Genomic DNA, 21381 nt, shown 5'->3' with positions numbered 1-21381 from the left:
CAAAGGAGAAGTACAAAGAGAAAATCCATTCAAAATGACTACAAAATTTATTAAATATTTGGGAATCTTCCTACCAAATCACAAACAGTATATGAATACAACTACAAAACACTTGGCAGAAATAGAGACCTAAAAAGTCAAGCAAATATTAATTGCTCATAGCTAAGCACAGTCAATAAAATAAAAATTACAATATTACCTAAATTAATTTCCTTGTTCAATGCCATTCTGTGAAAGCATATTAAAAATTTTCTCTTTAGTAAAACTGACTATATCAAGAGGTAATATTTCTTGGCTCTAAAAAATAGCATTTCCAGACATAAGGACAAAAAGGTCTTTTGGGGTTTTTTGTTGTTATTATAATTATTATTACATGTGCAATCATGTAAAACATTTCCATATTAGTCATTTTGTATAAGAAGATAAAGGGAGAAGAAGGAAGGAAGGAAGGGAGAGGGAGGGAGGGAGGGAGGAAGGAAGGAAGGAAGGAAGGAAGGAAGGAAGGAAGGAAGGAAGGAAGGAAGGAAGGAAGGAAGGAAGGAAGGAAGGAAGGAAGGAAGGAAGGAAGGAAGGAAGGAAGGAAGGAAGGAAGGAAGGGAGGGCACACTTCAGTCTGTATTCAGACAATGTAAATTCTTTCTCTGGAGGTGGATAGCATGTTTCACCATGAGTACTTTGGGACTGTCTTGGATCACTGTATTGCTAAGAACAGCTAAGTCATTCATAATTCTTCATTGGACAATATTGCTGTTACTGTATATGATATTGTTCCAGTTCTGCTCACCTCACTTTGTATCAGTTCATGTAAATCTTTCCAGGATTTTCTGAAATCAGCCTATTTGTCATTTCTTATAGGGCTGTAATATTCCTTCATAATTATATACCATAGCTTGTTTAGCCATTCCCCAATTGATGGGTATCCCTTCAATTTCCAATAATTAGCCAACACAAAAAAGAACATTCCTACTAAATAAGTCCTTTTCCCTTTAAAAAAGTCATTCTTAAAGAAATGGATTAAATATGGAAACTAACCTTTTAAACTTAGTTCTTCATTTAATAATTCATTGCTTTTCCCACCCATTCACCAAGATTGTGGAAGGTAAAGGTTCCAACCAACTTTGTACCCATATTTAACAAGTCTGTACCTCCTTGTTGTTCAGAGTCATTGCTCTTCTATGGGTAACTCCCCCCTCTCCAGTCTCTCAAATCCATCTACTAATACCTTTTCCTCCTCTTCTTTCCATATCCATTGAGTCCTGTGAAACACCTGCTCAATCATAAAATAGCCTTAATCTCCATCATAGTCTGCCTGGCCTGACATCTAGAGTCATCCTTTCCAGTGACAAATGTTCCCTCACTCATGCCCCCCACACAGTACATTGGGAAGCAAAGGAGCAGCCAAATAAATAAATTAGTCACAAGTTCTGATCAAAAGTACAAAAGAATGGCAAGAAGTATGCTTCAACATAGAGACACTAAAAGAAATGTTTGCAGTTGTTACATACTATAAATTAATGCTTTTGCTTGTTTTACTTTTGATTTGTTCAATGACCTTGCTCTAAAAGAAGTCTATCTTTTAGGGCTCTGTATGACTCTATATGATAAAGAATACTCTAAATTCATACAGGCTAAGACCCCATATGTGGTGCCATGCGCATAAAAACAGAACTGGACCATCTCCCTTTGTCACCTTCTTCAATCAATGAAGAGTCCCAAAGATTCAGAGGCATAAGGACTGACGTGGCTTAAAAGTGGAGGCTATTTCAAGGATAAAATCAGAGATCAAACCAATCCTGGTGTTTCCTGTCTGCTCACAGGGAGGGTATCAAGTATAATGTGTAACTACATGGGCTCAGGACAGATAATGGCTGAAGAAAGGAGAACCAAAAGCAGCCACAGCTTATCTGACTTGATTTTCTGTTTCAGATCCTTGTTCAGTGACCTATCAAGGCCCCTCTGGCCTTTTTCAAGGAATTGAGTATCTGGTTCAGTACTTCTCTCCAATGAGAGATCTTCATACAACATAAAAAGTAAAGGGCTAGGGGAGGCTAGGTGATACAGCTGAATAGAACACCGGCCCTGGAGTCAGGAGGATCTGAGTTCAAATTTGGACTCAGACACTTAATACTAGCCTTGTGACCTTGGGCAAGTCACTGAACCCCAACTGCCCTCCCCCCAAAACAAGTGAAGGGCATATTCAAACAAATCAGTCTCCCAATTCTTCAACTTCCTAAACTTGCAAAATCTGCCAATTCACTGTGTCAGTAACCTACATGGATACGCCTTAGTTCTCAAAAGTAACAATCCTTGTGCTACCTCCAATTCTTAACTCTGAAATTCCCCTCTCTGAGCATAAAAATCTTGCTGTTCCAAATCTCCCTCTACCTCACACTTCCTGAAATTAGTCTACATCTTCATGACAATCTTTAGTAACCCAATCAATACCAGTATTTCCAGCCTATCACCCAAATGCTAATTTCACTTTGCTCTCTTCATAATCTTGACTGAACTGCCCATTGGACCTTTGAAATTCATTGTTTCATAGGTTTCTCAAACTTAATATTTCCCCAAAAGAACTCATTATCTTCCCTTAAAAACTAACACCACTACCCCCTGACAATTTAACAGGTTACAGCCAAGCTACTAATAATTGAGATTTGCAACCTTATAATCTTTTTTTTTTTTTAAAGCAATCGGGTTAAGTAACTTGCTCAAGGTTACACAGCCAGTTATTTTGTGTGGGTGTTAAGTATCTGAGGCTGGACAGATCCCAGGTCTCCAGACACTGGGGCAGGGCTCTTATTCACTGGGCCACCTGGAAGCCCTGCAACCTTATAATCTTAAGGTTTATTCCTCCCATTATTATTCCTCTCAATGATGGAGTTTAGGCTCTGGGAACCCCCTAGAATCTTCCCACATGATGAGGCATTTGTCTGAGGCCATAAGCCTTTCATTACCTAGGCCCAAATCTCTTTTACTTTTAACCTAGCTTAGCCCTCCATGGTCTAGCTGTTTCCCACCCTTGATCCTATCAAAATATCTATATTCAAATCTGTTACCCTTAAACTAGCCTAGCCCTCCACTGTCTGTCACCTCCAGGTAGCCTTCAGCTATTTCCCACCCTTAATCCCATTCCAGGAGTCTGACCTCAGTCCCCTATGATCCACCTTAGACTCCTCCTCAAGACCCTCCCCAAACCACCCCTAGATCCCTCCCACAGTCTTTCTGTATATAAGATCCATCTTGCCTCCATGAAGGTACTGAGAGTCAATCTGGCACACACTCATTCTGTGTCACTTTGCTCTGGCCTGCTTGTCAATACAAGTGTCACAAATATTTAAACTTTGTAAGAGTCTACCCATTATGGTGAATCTTTAATAAATTTTGCTTGTCTTTGGCTGAGAGAAGGCTTGAGTTGAATTCATTCAGCATGACCCAACATGTTGGTATTTTGGGGTCTCACGTACCCCAAAACCTCAAGACCCTCATATATACTCAGTTGTTCTTTCCACATATTTTGTTGTAATGACTATATATCATTTTTCTAGTTCTAATTATAATAAAGACTTCACATTGCATCTGTTCATGTAAGTTTTCCCAAGACCTTCTATGTTCCTCTTATTATTAATCAACTAAAACAAGTATTTATTAAGTACCTACTCTGTGCCAAACACTGCTGGGAACTGAGGAAACAAATACAAAAAAAGAAAGCATCTCATTTCTCAAGGAGGTTATAATAATGAAGGAGAAAAGTATGTCTTTCAGTGAATTGTACATGTATCCATATACACGTGCATGTGGATTAAAAATGATTTTAAATCTTAGTATCTTTGAGACTCAAGAGTTTCTATGCCCCCTCCCCCAAGTCCCTAACCCTTCCAAAGTTCAGTCTCTCCTTCAGAAGGACATAACTGAAGATGAGATTGCATTAGAAGCCCCTCAGGCTTGGGTGGAGCAAGATTCTTCTGCCTAGACAGCCCAAAGCTGGGAGTAGTCTGGGAAGGTTGAAGGGTGGTCTGATAGAACAAGTATTTCCTCAGTTCCTAGTTAAATGATAATGGCAAGGTATCAGCCCCCACTGAAAAGATATGTAAAACTGGGCTTCACAAGCCTCAAACCTACACAGTTCTGAAATGGCCTCAGGGTCGGGGGGCCCTAGTTCTGGACCATAACTCCTATGCAATGTCTGTGGCCAGCCTGAGAGAAATTAAAATGTGGACACACAACCTGATTCGTTTAATATTTATGCATGTACATATATATCATAAATATAAAGTGAACAAACATAAATGTATACAAAAGTGGTTAAATACAAGTCAGGATGGGAGGCAATCAATGGGTATCTACTATTTCCAGTTCTTTGCTACTACCAAATTGTTACTAAAAATATGTTGGTGTAAACTGGGCATTTATGTTTACATCTGACCTCTTTAGTGCATATCTCCAGGTCAAAGAGTATGTAAGTAGGCAAATACATTCTTGGATACCTGTCAGTGATCTCTGGCTGAGAGTTTCTTGTTTCTATATCTTAAGTTAAAATCAAGAAATCCAAATATCATTTCTAGACACTATTTTCTTAATCAACTGCTCACTTCTTAAAGAAGATCAGGTTTTCCTTTTACTTCTCATACTTATTAATGGGGGGAAATAAAAAAATTACCATCTGTGTCCAATGGTATTCAGTTTCTTGCTCAAAATTTTAATCTTTGATAATACTCTCTAAGTTTAATAGTATCATTCATACAGATATAAACAAACAGAAATGGTAGCAACCATTCTTTTTGGCAAATTTGGGGGGATTCTCTGATATAGACATGAGCCTTGGGAATTTTTAGTATTGAAGTAACAAAAAAAAACTGATAACCCTCATTGATCAACTCAATTCTTCTCTTCTTCCTATGGTCCTTACTAAATGATAGGTCTCCTAGCAGTTTTTGAAGATCTACTTTTCAATTACAGGCAAGACAAGTGATCATTTAGCTCAGTACTCCTGAGAGAGGTCAAATTTCCCTTTGGTAAACTTCATTTGTTATTTTAATCTTTTTCCCCCTAAAACTCTGTTTCTAGTTTATCTATTTGTATTTTTAAAAGAAACAATTAAATATCCCTGATAACCTGTGGGCACCACCAACTTCTCTTCCAGGAGGGAGACTATATTGAATAGAAATAGCAATCACGTGTCTGTGACAGAACACAAAACTTGCACATTTAATATAAATCATAACAAAATTGATGCCATTCTCCATACTGAATGAGACCTTCAGAATTATTTTTCAAAGTGCTTATGGGTATTTACAACTCGCCTCTCAGTCATGTTTTATAACCTTTTTTCACCTCAACAACTTGACAGCAACATCAAAACTCCTTTTCTTTCTCTGAAACACTTGAAAGTCACTCCCAAATTCCATTCCTTTCTCTCACTATGCTCTTGTCTCTTTTGTTAATTTGTTTTATTTACAGGTTTGTCTTATTTAACTTTTCTTAATTACCTGACTTTCCCAACAACTTTCCCTTCTGTCTTCTCCAAGTCTGTATCTCTATAAATATTTTAACATAAATACCTTTCTGTTTTGTGAAAATATTATGTATCATAATGAATTTTAAATAATCAATCATCTCTCTGCTAAGAAATAGGAAACATTCCATTTTATCATTCAGATTAGGTTCTCCTTTTGCCTCCATTCAAATTTCTTACTTTTAGCTCTTCCTCATCTTCTCCAAAATTCGTCCTTCCAAAATTCAATCTATTTCTCCTTGTAAGACTATAACCCTGTAATAACTTTTACAATTTCACTCTCTTATTAAGTCATCTTACTTCCCTACTCCTTTTTCCCCATGTGATTCAAAGATAAAAATTTGGACCTGGAAATTGTTTTCTCTCAACTTTTCCTTCATTTCAAATTTCTCCAATAAAAATTCAAACCCTTCCTTCCAAGTTCAAAACCCTTCACTCACATTTGCAATCTCCAACTCCTAATTCAGTTGAATTAGCTCCTCTTTGTTCATCTACTTGCTGAAACAAAAACCAGAAAATCAATCAATAAATATCAGTCTATCAACAGACATTTAGTAACATTAGAGGACAAATAGTACCTATTTACTATGTGACAGGCACTATGCTGAGTGCAGGGGATACAAAAAGAGGAAAAAGCCAGTCCTTGTCCTCAAGGAGCTCACAATCTAATAGGAGAGACAACATATAAGCAAAAACACACAAAGCAAGCTATATAAAACATAAATAGGGGAAAAATCAACAGAGTAAAAGCATTGGAATTAAGAGGGGTAGGGGAAATCTTCATATAGAAAGGTATCTGGGACTTAAAAGGAAACAAGGGAGGATCTGTAGTTAGAACAAAGGAGAGAGAACATTGCAAGCATGGAGGAGAGCCAAAGAAAAAGCCCAGAGTCAAGAGAGGGCATATTCTGTTCATAAAACAGCCAGAGTCCAGTGACACTGGCTCAAAGAGTACAAATTGTGGAGTAAGAAGACTGGAAAGGTAAGAGAGGGTTAGGTTATAAAAGACTTTGAATACCAAAAAGAACATTTTTTTTATTTGATACAAGAAGTCACTAGATATAAAGTCAATGGATTTTAATAAGGGTGATCAGATGACATCAGACCTGAATTTTATAAAATCACTATTGGGGCTGAATAGGTGTGAGAATGGAGTGGGGAGAGACTTGAAGCAGCAGACTATTCTAATAATCAAAGCATGAAATGATGAAGGACTGCACTACAATGGTGGCAGGGAGAAAGTGTAGTATTTGAAAGATGCTGCAAAGGTAGAATTGACAAGGCCTTTTTCAACAAACTGGATGTGGGGGCATGGTGAAAGATAGCAAGTAGTCAAGCTACAATGGTGAGGGACTAGAAGCATGCTGTTGCCTTCTACAATAATAAGGAAACTAGGAGTGGTAGAACATTTTAGAAGGAAAGATAATGAGTTCTATTTTGGACTTGTTGAGTTTAAGATGCCTACTGCACATCCAGGTTCAAAATGCCTAAAAGGCACTTGGAGATGCAACACTGGAGACCAGGAAAGACTAGTTGGGGTAGGATAGGTAGATGGGAGACTCAGGAGCACAGAGACAGTAATTAAATCCATGGAAGATGATGAGATCACCCAGTGGAGTAGTGTGGAAGGAGAAAAGAAGGCCCAGAACAGAACTCTGAGAGATACCTACCGTTAGAAGGCATAATCTAGAAAAGGATTCAGCAATGAAGATTGACAAGGACCAGTCAGATAATTAGGAGAACCAATAGAGAGTGGTATCCCTAAAGCCTACAGAGAACAGAGTATCAAGGAGAAGAGTGATCAATAGTGTCAAATGCTGCAGAGAGGTCAAGGCCAATAAGGATTGAGAAAAGACCACTGGATTTAGCAACAAAGAGACTATTGGTAACTTTCAAAAAAAAAAAAAACAACACCTTAGGAGGAATAATGGTAAGGTCTGAAGCCAGAAAAATGTAAAGGGGTTAAGAGAATTAAAGGCAAGGATGTGGAGGCACCTATTGTAGATGGTCTTTTAGAGGAATTTAACTACAAGGGTCAGAAGACATGTAGGACAATGGGTAAATAAAAGGAACAAGTAATCTGGCTATGGAAGACATAGGCACGCTTGTAGGCAGTAAGAAATAAGTCACTAAAAAGGGAGAGACTGAAAATAAGGGAAAGAGAAGGGATGACAGAGGGGGAAATTTGCTAGGGTTTACTTTGGTAAGGAGTAAAACCACTTCATCATGTGAAAAAGCATTTGAGTGATAGAAGATGAAAAAGAACAGAGAGGAGGGAGTTCACAGAGAATGGTCTCACTTTCCTCTGTAAACTATGAGACAAAATCCTCAGCTAAAAGTGGGGAGGGGAGTTTAAGGAGGTTTAGAAGGGCTGCTGTGGGGAATAGGATAATGAGTTGATAAGGGTCAAGTATAGCAGGATTACCTAGCAGCAGTGAGGGCCCAGATGAAGTTATATAACAAATTTGTAGTGGACCCACTTAGAAGGGTTGTGTAATTTTCTTCACCTTCACATATCAACACATGTAGAGGTAAGGACGACAAATGACTGGACTTATCCAAGGCTGACACTTGGTTAAGTATAATGGGAGATATGATGAGGAAAGAAAGGATTCAAGAGAGAACAGTATAGAGTTTAACTGGTTCACCAAGGGATTAAGATGAGGAAAAGAAGAGAAACTGACAAATGCAGGGGAGAAGAATTGGGAGAGAAATTAGAAGTGAAGGGATTAGAGGTTATTGTACTAATAAAGAGTTAAGATCTTATAAGGGAAGGCAAAGTAAGAGGTGAAAAGCCAAAGAATTATAGGAGGATAGGGCGTTTTGTAATTCTTAAATATAGAAGTGGTATATTTGTGTGTGAAGGCAAAATCAAGGATATAACCACTTTTGTGTGTGGCTGAGGTTGGATGGAAGAGTAGTTCATGGGAGGTGAATGGGTTGAGGAACTGAAGTTTATAATAGGGTTATTTTAAGGTTGTTGTAAGGTTAAAATGAAATAATTTAAGTTAATCATTCTACAAAGCAAAGCAAAGATAATAGATTATATTATAGGCTTGAAGCAGATTATTATAATAATCAAAGCATGAAGTGATGAGGGATGAAGGATGCTATAGTGGTGGCAGGGAGGTGTATTTGAGAGATGCTGCAAAGGTAGAACTGACAGGCCTTTTTCAACAAGCTGGATATGAGGGCACAGTGAAAGATAGCAAGTTAACTAATATTAGTTACTGTTAACATGAAATATTTCCCTTCCCTCAATTCCCTTATCAAATTAGTAGGTTAATCTTGCCTATTCTACCTATCAATATTCATCACATAAACCCCTTCCCTCAATTCACACAATTTAGGACCTTTAGGACCTCACCAAGTCAGACCAGCATCACTTCATTAGACTGCTAATTTGTCTCTCTATTTGTCTCTCCTTCCATGCTTTCCCTCTCTAATCAAGAGATGCCAAACAGGGCATACAAGAAAATAGACATTTCCTTAAAATGGCAAATACTATCTAAAACCCAGAGCCAGCATTATATGCCAAAAGTCATGAAATCCATGGCAAAGCAAGCATGTACACTGCGACTACTATTATTTGATAAAATGCCAGAAAATGCTTGGACAGCTAGATGGCACAATAGAGTGCTGGGCCTGAAGTCAGAAAGACTCCTCTTCCTGAGTTCAAATCTGTCCTCAATGAATAGCTTGGCTCCCTAGACAAGTCACTTCACCCTATCTGCCTCAGTTCCTCATCTGTAAAATGAGTTGGAGAAGGAGAAATGGCAAACTATTCCAGTATCTTGCTAAGAAAACCCAAAAAAAAGAGTTAGAGTTGGACATAACTGAAAAGTGACAGAACAACAAGAAAACGCTAGCTATAACAACTGGACAGACAGCTAGTCCAATCTCCATATTTAAAAAAAAAAAAGGGAACTGAGGACCCAGGAGGCTTAGTGATGCACCCAAGGTTACACATTAGAGAGAGGATTGATATCCTAGATTTTCTGATGCCCAGTCAAGTATTGTGGACACTGCCACGATGCTGCTAGACTATTAAGCAGCATATGGCAACAGTTCAGTTAAAAGGTGATGAGGGACTAAATGAGAATGATTGCTACCTAAGCAGAAAGGTAATAGAGATTCAGAGTTAGCATCAAAAGGCTTGGCAACTGAATGAATATGGGGGAAAAGGGAAAGTGAGCAGAGGATAACCCCAAGTTTTGAGCCAGGGTGATCAGAATTATGGTGGTGTCCTAAATTATATTAGGAAGTGAAATGAAGAGGTTTGAAAGAAAAGTTAACTAGTTCTAATTTGGGCCTTTTGCTTTTGAGATTTTGTGGGACAATGTGTTCAAAATGTCCAACAGGTGGATGGTCCTGTAGAACTGAAGTTCAGAAAACAGACCAAAGCTGATTATGTAAATCTGGGAATCAGCTTTGCAGAGATGACAAATGAACTGATTTCCGTCACCAAGTGAAAGGAGGTAGGAAAAAAAGAATGAGTCCAGGAAAGATCCATCCACTATAGTCATGGCTGAGGGCAAAATAAAGACAATGATTCAGAAAAAAAGACAGAGAAGTTGTCAGACAGATGGGGCAACTAAAGAGAGAGAGCAGTGTCACCAAAACCCAGAAAAAAGAGAGTATCTACTAGCTAGAAGGATGGTCAATGCCGTCAAACACTGCTTAAACGACAAGAAAGGTGAGGCTCCAGGCCTATGCCACAAAGGTATCAAATAAATAGGAAAAGAATATTTATGTACAAAAATATTTATAGCAGCTCTCTTTGATATAGAAAAGACCCAGAGGCTAATGAGGAACTATCGTTTGAGGAAAAAACTGAACAAACTATGAATGGTATTTGACTGTAATAGAATATTATTCCACTATAAGAAATGACAACTGACATGGTCTCAGAGAAAACTGGGAAAATTGTGCAAACAGATGCAAATAAAGCGAGCAAACCCAGAAGAACAATTTATACAAGGAAAACAGTTTTGTAAAGACGAACAGCTCTGAAAGTCTGAAGTAGACAGTTCTTGCTTTATATAAGTGGACTCTGCAGATTGCTATTTAAAGCGATTTTTATGTAATGTGAATTCGCAAGCAAATGTGAAGAAGAGAAGGAGGCATGCGGGAAGGGAGGAAGCACAGGTTTCAAGGATACATGAGGGCCTAGGACATTTAAATGAGAGCAGGAGGAACGGATGGGAACTGGCATGAACCCAAAGGAAGAACACTGGGGGTGAAGTGGGAGGGTCACCGAGGGGCACACAGGATAGACAACAGGTATCCTTGAGGGGGTAACATGGGGATCTGGACAAGCTGGCAAGTAGATGGAGCAGGGCAAAAGTCTCATCTCTAGGCATCAGAAGTCTCTGGCCAAGCCCCTGATCCAGTCACAATGGTAGTGGAGGGCCATTCTTCTGCTTTCACTTAGAGGAAATATTTTTTAGGGTGTTTCTTTTTTTTTGGTTCCTTTTGTGCTAAGGGGAGAGGGGGAAGCCACCGAGAGCTGAGCTGAAGGGAAGGAGCAGAAAGACACGGCATATTACTATATAGTAAAGTTAACATAGATTTTTTTTTTGAATAGCAATTTTTTTCAGAATTATTTACACAAACTTGAAAGTGCATAAAATAAATTTACATAAAGTGAGAATTGTCTGTACTCTGATCAATTCAATGACCTACCACTATCTGAAGAACCAGTAATGAAGCAGGCTAACCTCCTTCTTACAGATATGTGAGGGACTCAAGATACAAGAAAAGACATTCATTTCTATTCTATTTCCCTCTCTTTCTCTCTCCCATCCCACCCAAATAAAGGGAGAAGGAAGAATAAGGATGCCTAGGGACATGTTAGCCAAAAAAAAAAAAAAGAATTAAGAAAAAAATTAAAGATTACTAGATCATTTTTAAATGCACAAAAAGAAAATAGGAGGCCAGAAAGAATGACAGATAAACAGGATATATATGTTATGTGGGAAATTTATTATAATTTAAAAAGAAAAGCAAACTGTACATAATAGATTCACAATCTCCTGTGCATTATTTTTCCAGGTTTTTTTTTTCATGCATAAGGAAATGCTCTTTTCATTTGGTGTTCATTAGTTTTAAATTTTTTTTTAAAGAGTAACTCAGGAATATATTTCAAAAGTCATGAAACTTAATACTCTTTGATCAGGTGTTACCACCTGTAAGCATAAAGTCAAAAGGCCAAAGTCAAAGTGAAAGAACCAATACATAAGAAAAGCCCTTTGGCAGCATTTTCTGGTAGGAAAAAAAAAAACTCACAAAGTCAGGGTACTCATTAATTAAAAAATGGCTAAACAAATCATGATATTAACACATAATGGAATACTATTTGGCTATAAGCAATGATGAATATGATGTATTCAAAGAAACCAGAAAAGACCTAGGCGAAATGATGCAGAGTAAAGTGCACAGAAACAGGAGAAAAATTCACACAATGACTACAATAATGTAAAGTAACACAGCTTTAACAGACTTTTTTTTAATACCTTTTGAAAGAACTCTGATTAACATAGTGGCCTATCATTAACCCTGCATGCCTCAGTTTCCTCATCTGTAAAATGAGCTGGAGAAGGAAATGGCAAAGCCCTCTGGTATCTCATCCAAGGAAACCCTAAATGGGGTCAGAGAGTTGGACATGACTGGAAAATGACTGAACAACCACAAAAGGGAATCTGAAGAAAAAAAGGCACAGAAAATAGAAACAATGACAGGTAGCTACGGATGAGGGCATATAAAGCAGGAGTTACTAATGTGCTCCTGTTCACTTTTCCAGCAGTCATTTTGCTTTTGATCATTTTTATTCTCTCAGAACATTCCTAACCTTGATACATCCAGAAAAACAATCCCTACGTAGATTTTTAGCTGTGTTACTTCCGGCACTGATTTCTTGTTAATGTTTGTAGAAGACCAATTATCATACAAAATGGTACTTCTCATTGACTTTTAGTGCAGAATGAAGGAGACTTTGCCAGCTACTTTGTTTGCCTCACTATGGAGAACCTATTAGCCATCATTTAATTCATCTTCTTATTTTTTCAAACAGAAAGTCCATATTAATATGGTTCACTTCCTCCCTAGTTTGTCAATCCACTGGTCATTAGACAAAACTGTACACTGAATATCAAGTTAAATTAACATTAGTAAGTCTAAAAACTAAGTGTCACCATCCTTGGCTCTCTTTTCCAATACTATCACTGTGGAAGGAGAAGAAGGTAGACAGAAATGGAGATCATTTTTTAAAGATTATCATGGTCAAGATTTACATCATATAATAGGCAACCTTCTAGTGCCTAACCTTATTTACTTATGTAAGCTGGCCCTCAAACAGCAGATATTCCATTGCAGAGCTCATTTCTGCAGTTTTTCCATTCAAAGCTTGTGCTCCATTGTCAAAATAATCAGGCAATCTGAGTTACCTCTAGGAGAATGACAAAGCAGAACTTATAAAGAAACCTCTAGGTCAAGTTAGAAATTTTAGGATTTAGATCACAAGTTTTGAATTTCTTATTTAAATGAAATACTATAAATTCTCTATATAAGATAATGGGGAATAATTTTATGAGATGTTTGGGGGGCAGAGGTAGAGAGGGACCTGGGTCCCCCATCTCTCCCAACCTGGAACAGTAGCAACTATTCATTCACAGACTCAGTATCACTACTGATCAGCATTTGACATGTTCCATTTCTGAACTAGGCAGGGTCACTGATCCTTCCACAAGCAGAGGCCATCCATTCCCAAGGGCTCACTATATTGATGTCAGATCTAGTACAGACAGTGGATTGACTTTAGCCTCACTATAGCTCAGAAATGCAGCTCAAGCAATCTGTTAACATCAGCCCCTCCCACAGAAGAAGTTTCAGGCATCTAACACTATTACAGAGCTCTTAATTTTGTATCGTAAAATCTCCAGGCAGATCGAAAAATTTTGTTCATTTGAATTCAAAGGCATGGTAGGGCCAAAGAATGAAGTATAAAGCTAACACACATTAAAATTATTGGAATATATACTTTATACTACCTACCACCTCCAAAGTCATGTCTATTCCTGTTTGCTTCCAACCAGTTAACTGAAGGGGCATCCGGGTGACACAGTGGATAGAGTGCCACACCTAAAGTCGGGAAGATTCCTCTCCTAAATTCAAATTAGGCCTTAGACACTTACTAGCTGTGTCACTGAGGACAAATCACTTAGCCTTGTTTGCCTCAATTTCCTCATCTGTCAAATGAGCTGGAAAAGGAAATGAGAAAACATTCTAGTATCTTTACTATAAAAAACCCAAATGGGATCAGAAAGAATCAGATGTGCCTGAAATGACCGAACAGCAACAAAGTTAACCTGACCAATAACCATTGAGGACTATCTTGATGTCTCCACTCCCTGATGTTTGCTTACTTTTGACTTACTTCTCCTGGCCAGGGCAATCCCCGATACCTCCCTAATTCTGTGCAAATTCCTAAGGAAACTGATATGCACTGTATAGGTACTAACTATTCCCCAGCGAAGCAGGTTAATCTTACACATATTGAAATACAGCACATAAAAACACACACAATAAATTTCATAAATGTTTAAAATGCTAAACCGCCTTGAACAGAATTTAAACACACATTTTTATTTTTAAAAAAACTTTTACTATACTATAAAAGTCAACACTTTTTGATTAAGAGCCAATCTCAGTTGGTAACTTATTTTTACAGTTAATGCTACTGAAAATATTAGGCCTACTTCAAAAGGTTTGAAATTTTCTTTTTACATAAGTGTATGAGGAAACAATGATTGTACTTTAACAAAACATTTAATTTTGTTTATGTAATACAGAGCTACAGCAGAAAACCAACAATAAAATTATTTCTCACCTTGACCACCCCATCAAAGCCAGGAATTGTGTTGACCTTTGCATTCTTAGCTAATAATTTGCTTTCAATCTTGTCTCCCATGGCTTGAATAGCATGTGTGTCAGGTCCAATGAAAGTCACACCTTCTGCTGCCTGTGGAGACAATGAAAGTTTAACTTTACAACAAAAGTATTATTAAGTGTTAGCTAGGGGTTCACATTTATAAGGAAATGAGGATGTATACTCAAGCCTCATTTATTAAGTAACCTATTTATATAGCAAAATGTGCCTTTAAAGCAGCTATTTTAGCCAGTATGTTAAAAATGTATATGACCTTGTTAACTATGTCCACATTCAGATTTAAAGCTCTTCTAATTAGTTTTTGTATAAAATAAAGTCAGATGGAGGAATAATAATAATAGCATTTTTATAGTAGTTTAAGGTTTGTAAAATGCTTCCCATATACTATGTGATTTGATCTTCATAATAAACTTTTTAGGTAGGAGTTACTATTATCCTCATTTGTAAAATGAGGAAACTTGGGCACACAGAGATTAAACAACTTTCCCAAGGTCACATAACTACCGTGTTTCCCCGATAATAAGACCTATCCCGAAAATAAGCCCTCCCCTTACTGTGTAAGATTCCTCTAAAATAAGCCCTCCCCCGAAAATAAGCCCTATTGAGATTGCTACTGTAGTGAAGGTGATCCCCTGCGCTACACGCTACATTACGGTACCCTCTGTATGCACCGTCTCCCCACCTGTGAAACGCACGCCGCGCTCCGAGCTGCATCCAATCAGAGCTGCAGCAGTGAGCGCGTCATCCTGTTCTTTATTGAATTCATTATTGAATAAAAGTACATTTTTTTGTTCACATTTACTTGTTTATTAAAATTGCTGTCAATGTTCATTAAAATAAGCCCTCCCCTGAAAATAAGCCCTCTGGTGTTTTTCTGTCCAAAAAAATAATAAGACAGTGTCTTATTATCGGGAAAACACAGTATTAAGTATCTGAAGTAGGATTTGAACCCACCATCTATCTTCTCTACCACCAACTGTCTTCTAGCTTCCCTGCCTTCTTCCAAGTACCAGCTAACACTCCATCATCTATACTCCTAGTGCCTTCCCCTGATTTTTTTTGTGCATCTTTTTTGCATGTATTTATTTTTTTACTGTCTCCCAGCTCCCTCCACCTCTCTTAGCTTGTGAGCTCCAAGGAGAGGTACTGACTTATGACTTTCTCTGTATCTCCAGGGTTTATTAGCACATGGTCTAGCAGGTGTTTAATAAATGCTTGTTGACTGGCTGACTGACTACCTATGATAATACTCAGATAAAAATATTCCAACTTGAAACTTAAAATTATCCTCTGAACAACAAAGCTGTACATGCTTCTTGGTATTATTAACCATTCCTTTACACATGCTATCTGCCCCACCACCAGCCTCCCCACTCACACATAACATTAAGTGCTTTAAGGACAAGGATCCTGAAGTGTCCTTCTTTGTAAACTCAGTGCCTAGCAAAAGAGCTTAGAAAATAAATAGTATGCATTCTATAAATGTTTGTAATCAAATATAATGATACACTGATGACTAAAAAACACAAATATTATGTAAGTATAATCTATTAAATATAGATATAGGATTTAATCTTTATTTAAATTAAAGACTTACTGGACATCACAACAACAGTTAATTCTATTCTTGCAATTCTCTTTGAATGCTTTAGAAAGTTAGCACAACGAAAATACATTTAAATTAACAGAATGAAAACATATTGAATAGAGAAAAAGAAGGGAAAAGCCATGCTTTTCCAAGACAATATGAACCTTTTCCAAATTAAAACAACACAGAAAGTTATTGGGTTTTTTTTTTTTTTTTTGCTGTTTTTTTGGAGGGCAATTGGGGTTAAGTGACTTCCCAAAGTAACACAGCTAGTAAGTATGTCAAGTGTCTGAGGCCGAATTTGAACTCAGGTCCTCCTGACTCTAGGGTCAGTGCTCTATTCACTGCCCCACTTAGCTGTTCCTACAGAAAGTTTTTAAAAAAGAAAAAGAAGGGGGCAGGAGAGAGTAGCTAGATGACAGAGTGAATAGAGCAATGGCCCTGGAGTCAGGAGGACCTGAGTTCAAATCTGACCTCAGACACTTGACACTTACTAGCTGTGTGACCTTGAGCAAATCACTTAACCCCAATTACTTTGCCTTCCCCTGAGAGAGAGGGAGACAGAGAGAGAGAGAGAGAGAGAAATGGAAATGCAAATTTAGAGATCTTCCCTGCCCCTAGGCTAAAGTGCACCTGGAGCCTAGGGTGGGAGGCTTGTTTTTCAGTAGATACTTTTTGATTGGCCAGTGGGTCCAGAAAGTTGTTACATTCTCTGAGCCAGGAGAAGGCTATATAAACCCTGATTTGAGGCTTTGTTTTGGGGCTCACTTTGAGAAGTGTTCTGTGATTTGATGAAACTCTGGGAAGCCGTTGTTGAGAGTCCCCTGGCTTTGAAAAACCCAGATGTTGAAACCCATATGTTGATTTGGTATGGATGTAATGGTTGGACAGTTTGGAAACTGTCTACTTGATCTGTTTCTCTGTCTTGATAATTCTGTCTGTGTATTCTGAAGTTCAGGGTACTAACCTTTTTCCCCTGAACTAGGTAAACGATACATGTTTGACTGATTAAAGTAAGCTTGTTAACCCATTTTGAGTTGCTTTCCTTTAACAAAGCAGATCCCAGAACCTGTGTTGGCAGCCACCCTGAGGACGCTAGGGTGCTTGCTGCTACAGAAAGAGAGAGAGAGAGAAAAGGATAAATGGGAAAATAGGATGGAGGAAAATATGATTTAATACTCATCACTGTAAATGTGAATGTGATGAACTCACAAATAAAAGAGAAGATAACAGAGTAGATTAAAAACCAGAACCTGACAATATGTTCTTTATAAGAAACACAGTTGAAACAGACACACAGAGTAAAAATGAAGGGTTGAAGCAAAATCTACTATACTTAGGTGATATAGGAAAAAAGCCAGGGTAGCAATCAAGGCTTCTGACAAAGCAAAAGAAAAAACAAATATAACTAAAAGAGATAAGCAGTTAAATAATATTTTAACATATATGCAACAAATGGTAAAGCATCCAAATTCTAAGAAAAAGCTAAATGAAAGAGAAATTGCATACTAGTGGGGGACATAAATTTTCCCATCTTAGAATTAGATAAATCCAACAAAAAAAAAACAAGAAAGAAACTACAGAAATGAATACAATTTTAGGAAAGTTAAATATGAAGGAACTCTGGAGAAATCTAAATGAGAATAGAAAAGAATATACTTTTCTCTAAGAGGTACTTGGCACCACACAAAAACTAACCAAGTGTTACAGAATAAAAATCTCATAACCAAATGCAGAAAAGCAGAGACTTTAAATATATCCTTTTCAAATCAAAATGCTATAAAAATTACATTCAAGAAAGGGCCATGGAAATACAGATTAAAAATTAATTTGTAACTAAATAATCAAAATCCTGCAGGCTGAATGAATCAAAGAACAAATCATAAAAACAATAATTTCATTACAGAGGTCAAGACAACATTCCAAAAATTTATGAGATATAGCTCTGCTGTGTAGATGGAAATCTTTTTTTTTCTTTTCTTGTTTTGTATTTAAGTTTAAAATGAATAAAATATTTACGCAAACACACATACACACCCCTACATTAAATCAATTAGACATGACTATAAGATAAAGAAAGATTTATATTCTAGTATGAAGAAAGGAAATAAATAGCTGCCCTTCATTTTCACATGTTCAATAGTCATGGAACTATTTTAAAATTATAGAGCATTAGGTCTGATTGTTTAGTTGTATTTTGAGACCTTAAGAGAAAAAGAAAAGGATTCAAGGGAGGATTCAATATAAAACAATAAACTCTCATTTCGAGAAAACCTATTTAATAAATACTAGACATTGTTTTCAAAGCTACCAGCTTTTCTTTGCTTCCTTCTAGGTTTTCTTTTATTCTCTGCTGTGCATTAACTTTATTTTTTTTCTCTCCCCTTCCCCTTCCCCCCAAAGAAGGCTACACAGAGATATATTATACAGATATAGATATATATTTAATGTAGCTTCTAACCTAAGTTCCTCTTACTTCCTGGAAATGCATTTCAAATACTCTGTTTAGCTTTGGTCTTATGAAGAGTGCAGCTACGTTGCACAGTGGATAGATTGCTTGGCTTGGAGTCAGAAAGACTAATCTTTCTGAGTTCAAATGCAGCCTCAGACACTTACTAGCCATGTGAACCTAGGCAAGTCACTCAACCCTTTTGCCTCAGTGTTCTCATTTGTAAAATGAGCTGGAGAAGGAAATGGCAAACTACTCCAGTATCTCTGCACAAGAAAACCCCAAATGGGATCACAAAGAACAGAACACAACTGAAATGACTAAACAATAATCTATTATGAAGAATAATAAGAAATCCTCTATTTCATTAAAGGTTTAATTCTCACCTCCCAAACCCTCTACCCCCAAAAAATATAGTACCTTATTCTTTTTTAGAGCCTTTTGCTTTTTTCAATATCATTTTTTAGGCTCCCTTCTCCCTTTTAGGGTTAGTTGCTAAGTTGTATGCGATATTGGTGATGGATACTTGGTACATAAAATCTGTCTTTCTGTCTACTAATAACATCGTTTCTTTGATTTGGAAGCTCTAGATTTTGGCAATGATTTTTTAAAGAGTTTTCATTTTGGAGTTGCTCTCAAGAATTGACTAGTAAATTATTTTTATGCTCTGTTTTCACACTGAGCTCCGGTTTTAACAGGACTAGGCGGTGTTCATTTATAATTTCCTGAAATATAGTACCCAGACTTTTTATTTGTTCATGTTTTTCTGACAATTTGATTATTTTAAAAATTGTATCTCATTTTCCTGTTTTCTAAGTCAGTTGTTTCAGATATGTTAAAGTTTCTATGTCTTTTTTCAGTCTCTCCATTCTATCCTTGTATTTCTTCTTGTCACATGGAATCAGTGGTTTCTATTTGGCCCATTCTAATCTAAAGAAACTATTAAAGAGGAAGATTTTGCACCTCCCATTGTTCCATTTCCAATTGTTTCCTCTAGAACTCTAATTTTATTTATAATAATATTTTTAATCTCTTGTTTCATCTCTTCCGGGAATTCTAAGGGATTTTGTAACCAAGCTATAACTTTATCTGATGGTCTACAAATAGCGATTTTGGAGCTATTTTCTTCATCTGGATTTATCACTGTTATCCCTAGATGTACAGGTTTTCTTTTTAAATCACTTGTAACTTCTCTTTCAAAAATGCATTTATGAACAGTTTTCTTTCAAAGTATATTGATAATATGACAAATAAGATGGAAGACCAGATATTTTCTCCAATCTGTATATGACCTTTCAAAGTTCTCTGAAACAGGAATTATACAGAAGAGATAAAGCAATTTCAGCTATCTCCATGGTGAAGGCCAAGAACAAAAAGTATAATATAAAATAGAGGGAACAGAGCAAATGTCGATGGAAGTGTAGCACTCAGCCAAGTTTCAGAAAAAGAGTTCAGCATTTATTGAGGGCTTATTCTGTTCTATCAGAAGACCAATGTACAGAGACCAAGGTGGCAAACCCTAAATTGTCTAGGATAAGAAAAGGCTGGGAAGACTTGAACATACAGCCTTCCAGGAAAACTACCATCAAAGCGGAGGGGTTCAGAAAGTGAGCAAAAGCAGAAAAATAACTAAAAACTTATTGAAATTACCAAAGATCAACTGGGCTCCCCTCAGCAATACAAGTATAAGACAACTCCAAAGGACTCATAATGGAAAAGGCTATCTAGATTGAAGCAAACAACTTGCGCTCTTTCTTTTCCATTTTTTTTCCTCTTCCTCATTCATTCATTCCATTGGTTATAATTCTTCTTTACAATCTAAAGTTTAATGAGAAGATGTATGTAGAACCTATATCAGATTGCGGGGGGGGGGGGGAAGGAAGAGCGTGTGTGTGGAACTGAATGTTATAAACTAATAGCAAATAAATTTAAAAATAAAGGGGGCGGCAGCTAGATAGCACAGTGAATAGAGCACTGGCCTTACAGTCAGGAGGACTTAAGTCCAAATCTGACCTCAGACACTTGACACTAGCTGTGTAACCTTAGAACAGTCACTTAATCGAATTGCCTTGCCTCCCCCCCTCCAAAAATGAAAAAGGAAAATTACCAAAGATCAAAGGAGGAAGAAAACTCAACTAAGGGCACTACACATAAGGTGACAGAGCAACAGTGAGAATTATTAATAACAGAATCGAGAATAGTCTCCAAATAGGAGCACAGGTTTCTGTGAATAAATATTGTAAAACAAAGTTAAACAAATCAATACCCAAAAAAGCAGAAAACCTGTTTTTCCCAACAGAGCAACGAACAAGAGTAGGTTATTCCTAAGTGGTTTAAAAGAAAAACAAGAAAGAAACATGACCTCTGCTCAGCTCCGGCTTCCACCTTCCCCAATGCATGTAAAAAGGGGACTCTGAACAAACTTTGGAGCTGCAGAACCCACAAAATGACACAGAGAAGCTAACCTCCCGCTGAGGACAGACCAGGAGACTAGCAGGAATTGTCCAGTGCAGCGCTCTGGGAGCCAAGTCCAGGCCCGCCATGAGTTAGAGGTTTTAGACGCTGGGCGGGTCTCACCAGCCACCAGCCGGAGGGACTCCAGATCAGCAGCACCTGTGGCCGTTTCCAGAATTATCAACACACAGATGCGAAGAACAAAGTGAAAGGTCAGTGCAGTCTGGACTGTGGGACCCAGTAAGTGGGAGTACGTTGGCTTTTGCCCGGCACAGACAGCCAGCTCCATGTGGCAGCTTCAGCTCCTGGCCTGCAGCCTGTAGGGGGACCAAGCGACCAGTCTGAGGGGTAATTGCTCTTGTTTTAACCTGCTTGGGTCTGATTGCAGTCTAGGGTGGAGGACCTGGGGTGTGTGACCAGCTTGCCAG

At 37.6% G+C, this 21381-nt stretch overlaps 1 protein-coding gene across 4 annotated transcripts in view; it reads right to left on the bottom strand.

Moving 5' to 3' along the window:
• PCCA (propionyl-CoA carboxylase subunit alpha) overlaps nt 1–21381 on the bottom strand; it is a 550597-nt gene that overhangs the window by 366999 nt on the left and 162217 nt on the right. For all 4 annotated transcript variants that reach the window (XR_011163584.1, XR_011163585.1, XM_069064183.1 and 1 more), the window contains one exon: nt 14403–14534. Coding sequence is in view for 2 of the 4 variants with exons in the window: in XM_069064183.1 (XP_068920284.1) it covers nt 14403–14534 (132 nt within the window). In the remaining 2 variants the exon portion in view is untranslated. The remainder of the gene's footprint in view (nt 1–14402; nt 14535–21381) is intronic.

This window comes from Petaurus breviceps, unplaced genomic scaffold (assembly GCF_028583685.1).
Source record: "Petaurus breviceps papuanus isolate PSGF00001 unplaced genomic scaffold, PetGlider_PUasm1.0 90625, whole genome shotgun sequence".
NCBI classification, from domain to species: domain Eukaryota; kingdom Metazoa; phylum Chordata; class Mammalia; order Diprotodontia; family Petauridae; genus Petaurus; species Petaurus breviceps.
This window is presented reverse-complemented; position numbering and strand designations above follow the sequence as displayed.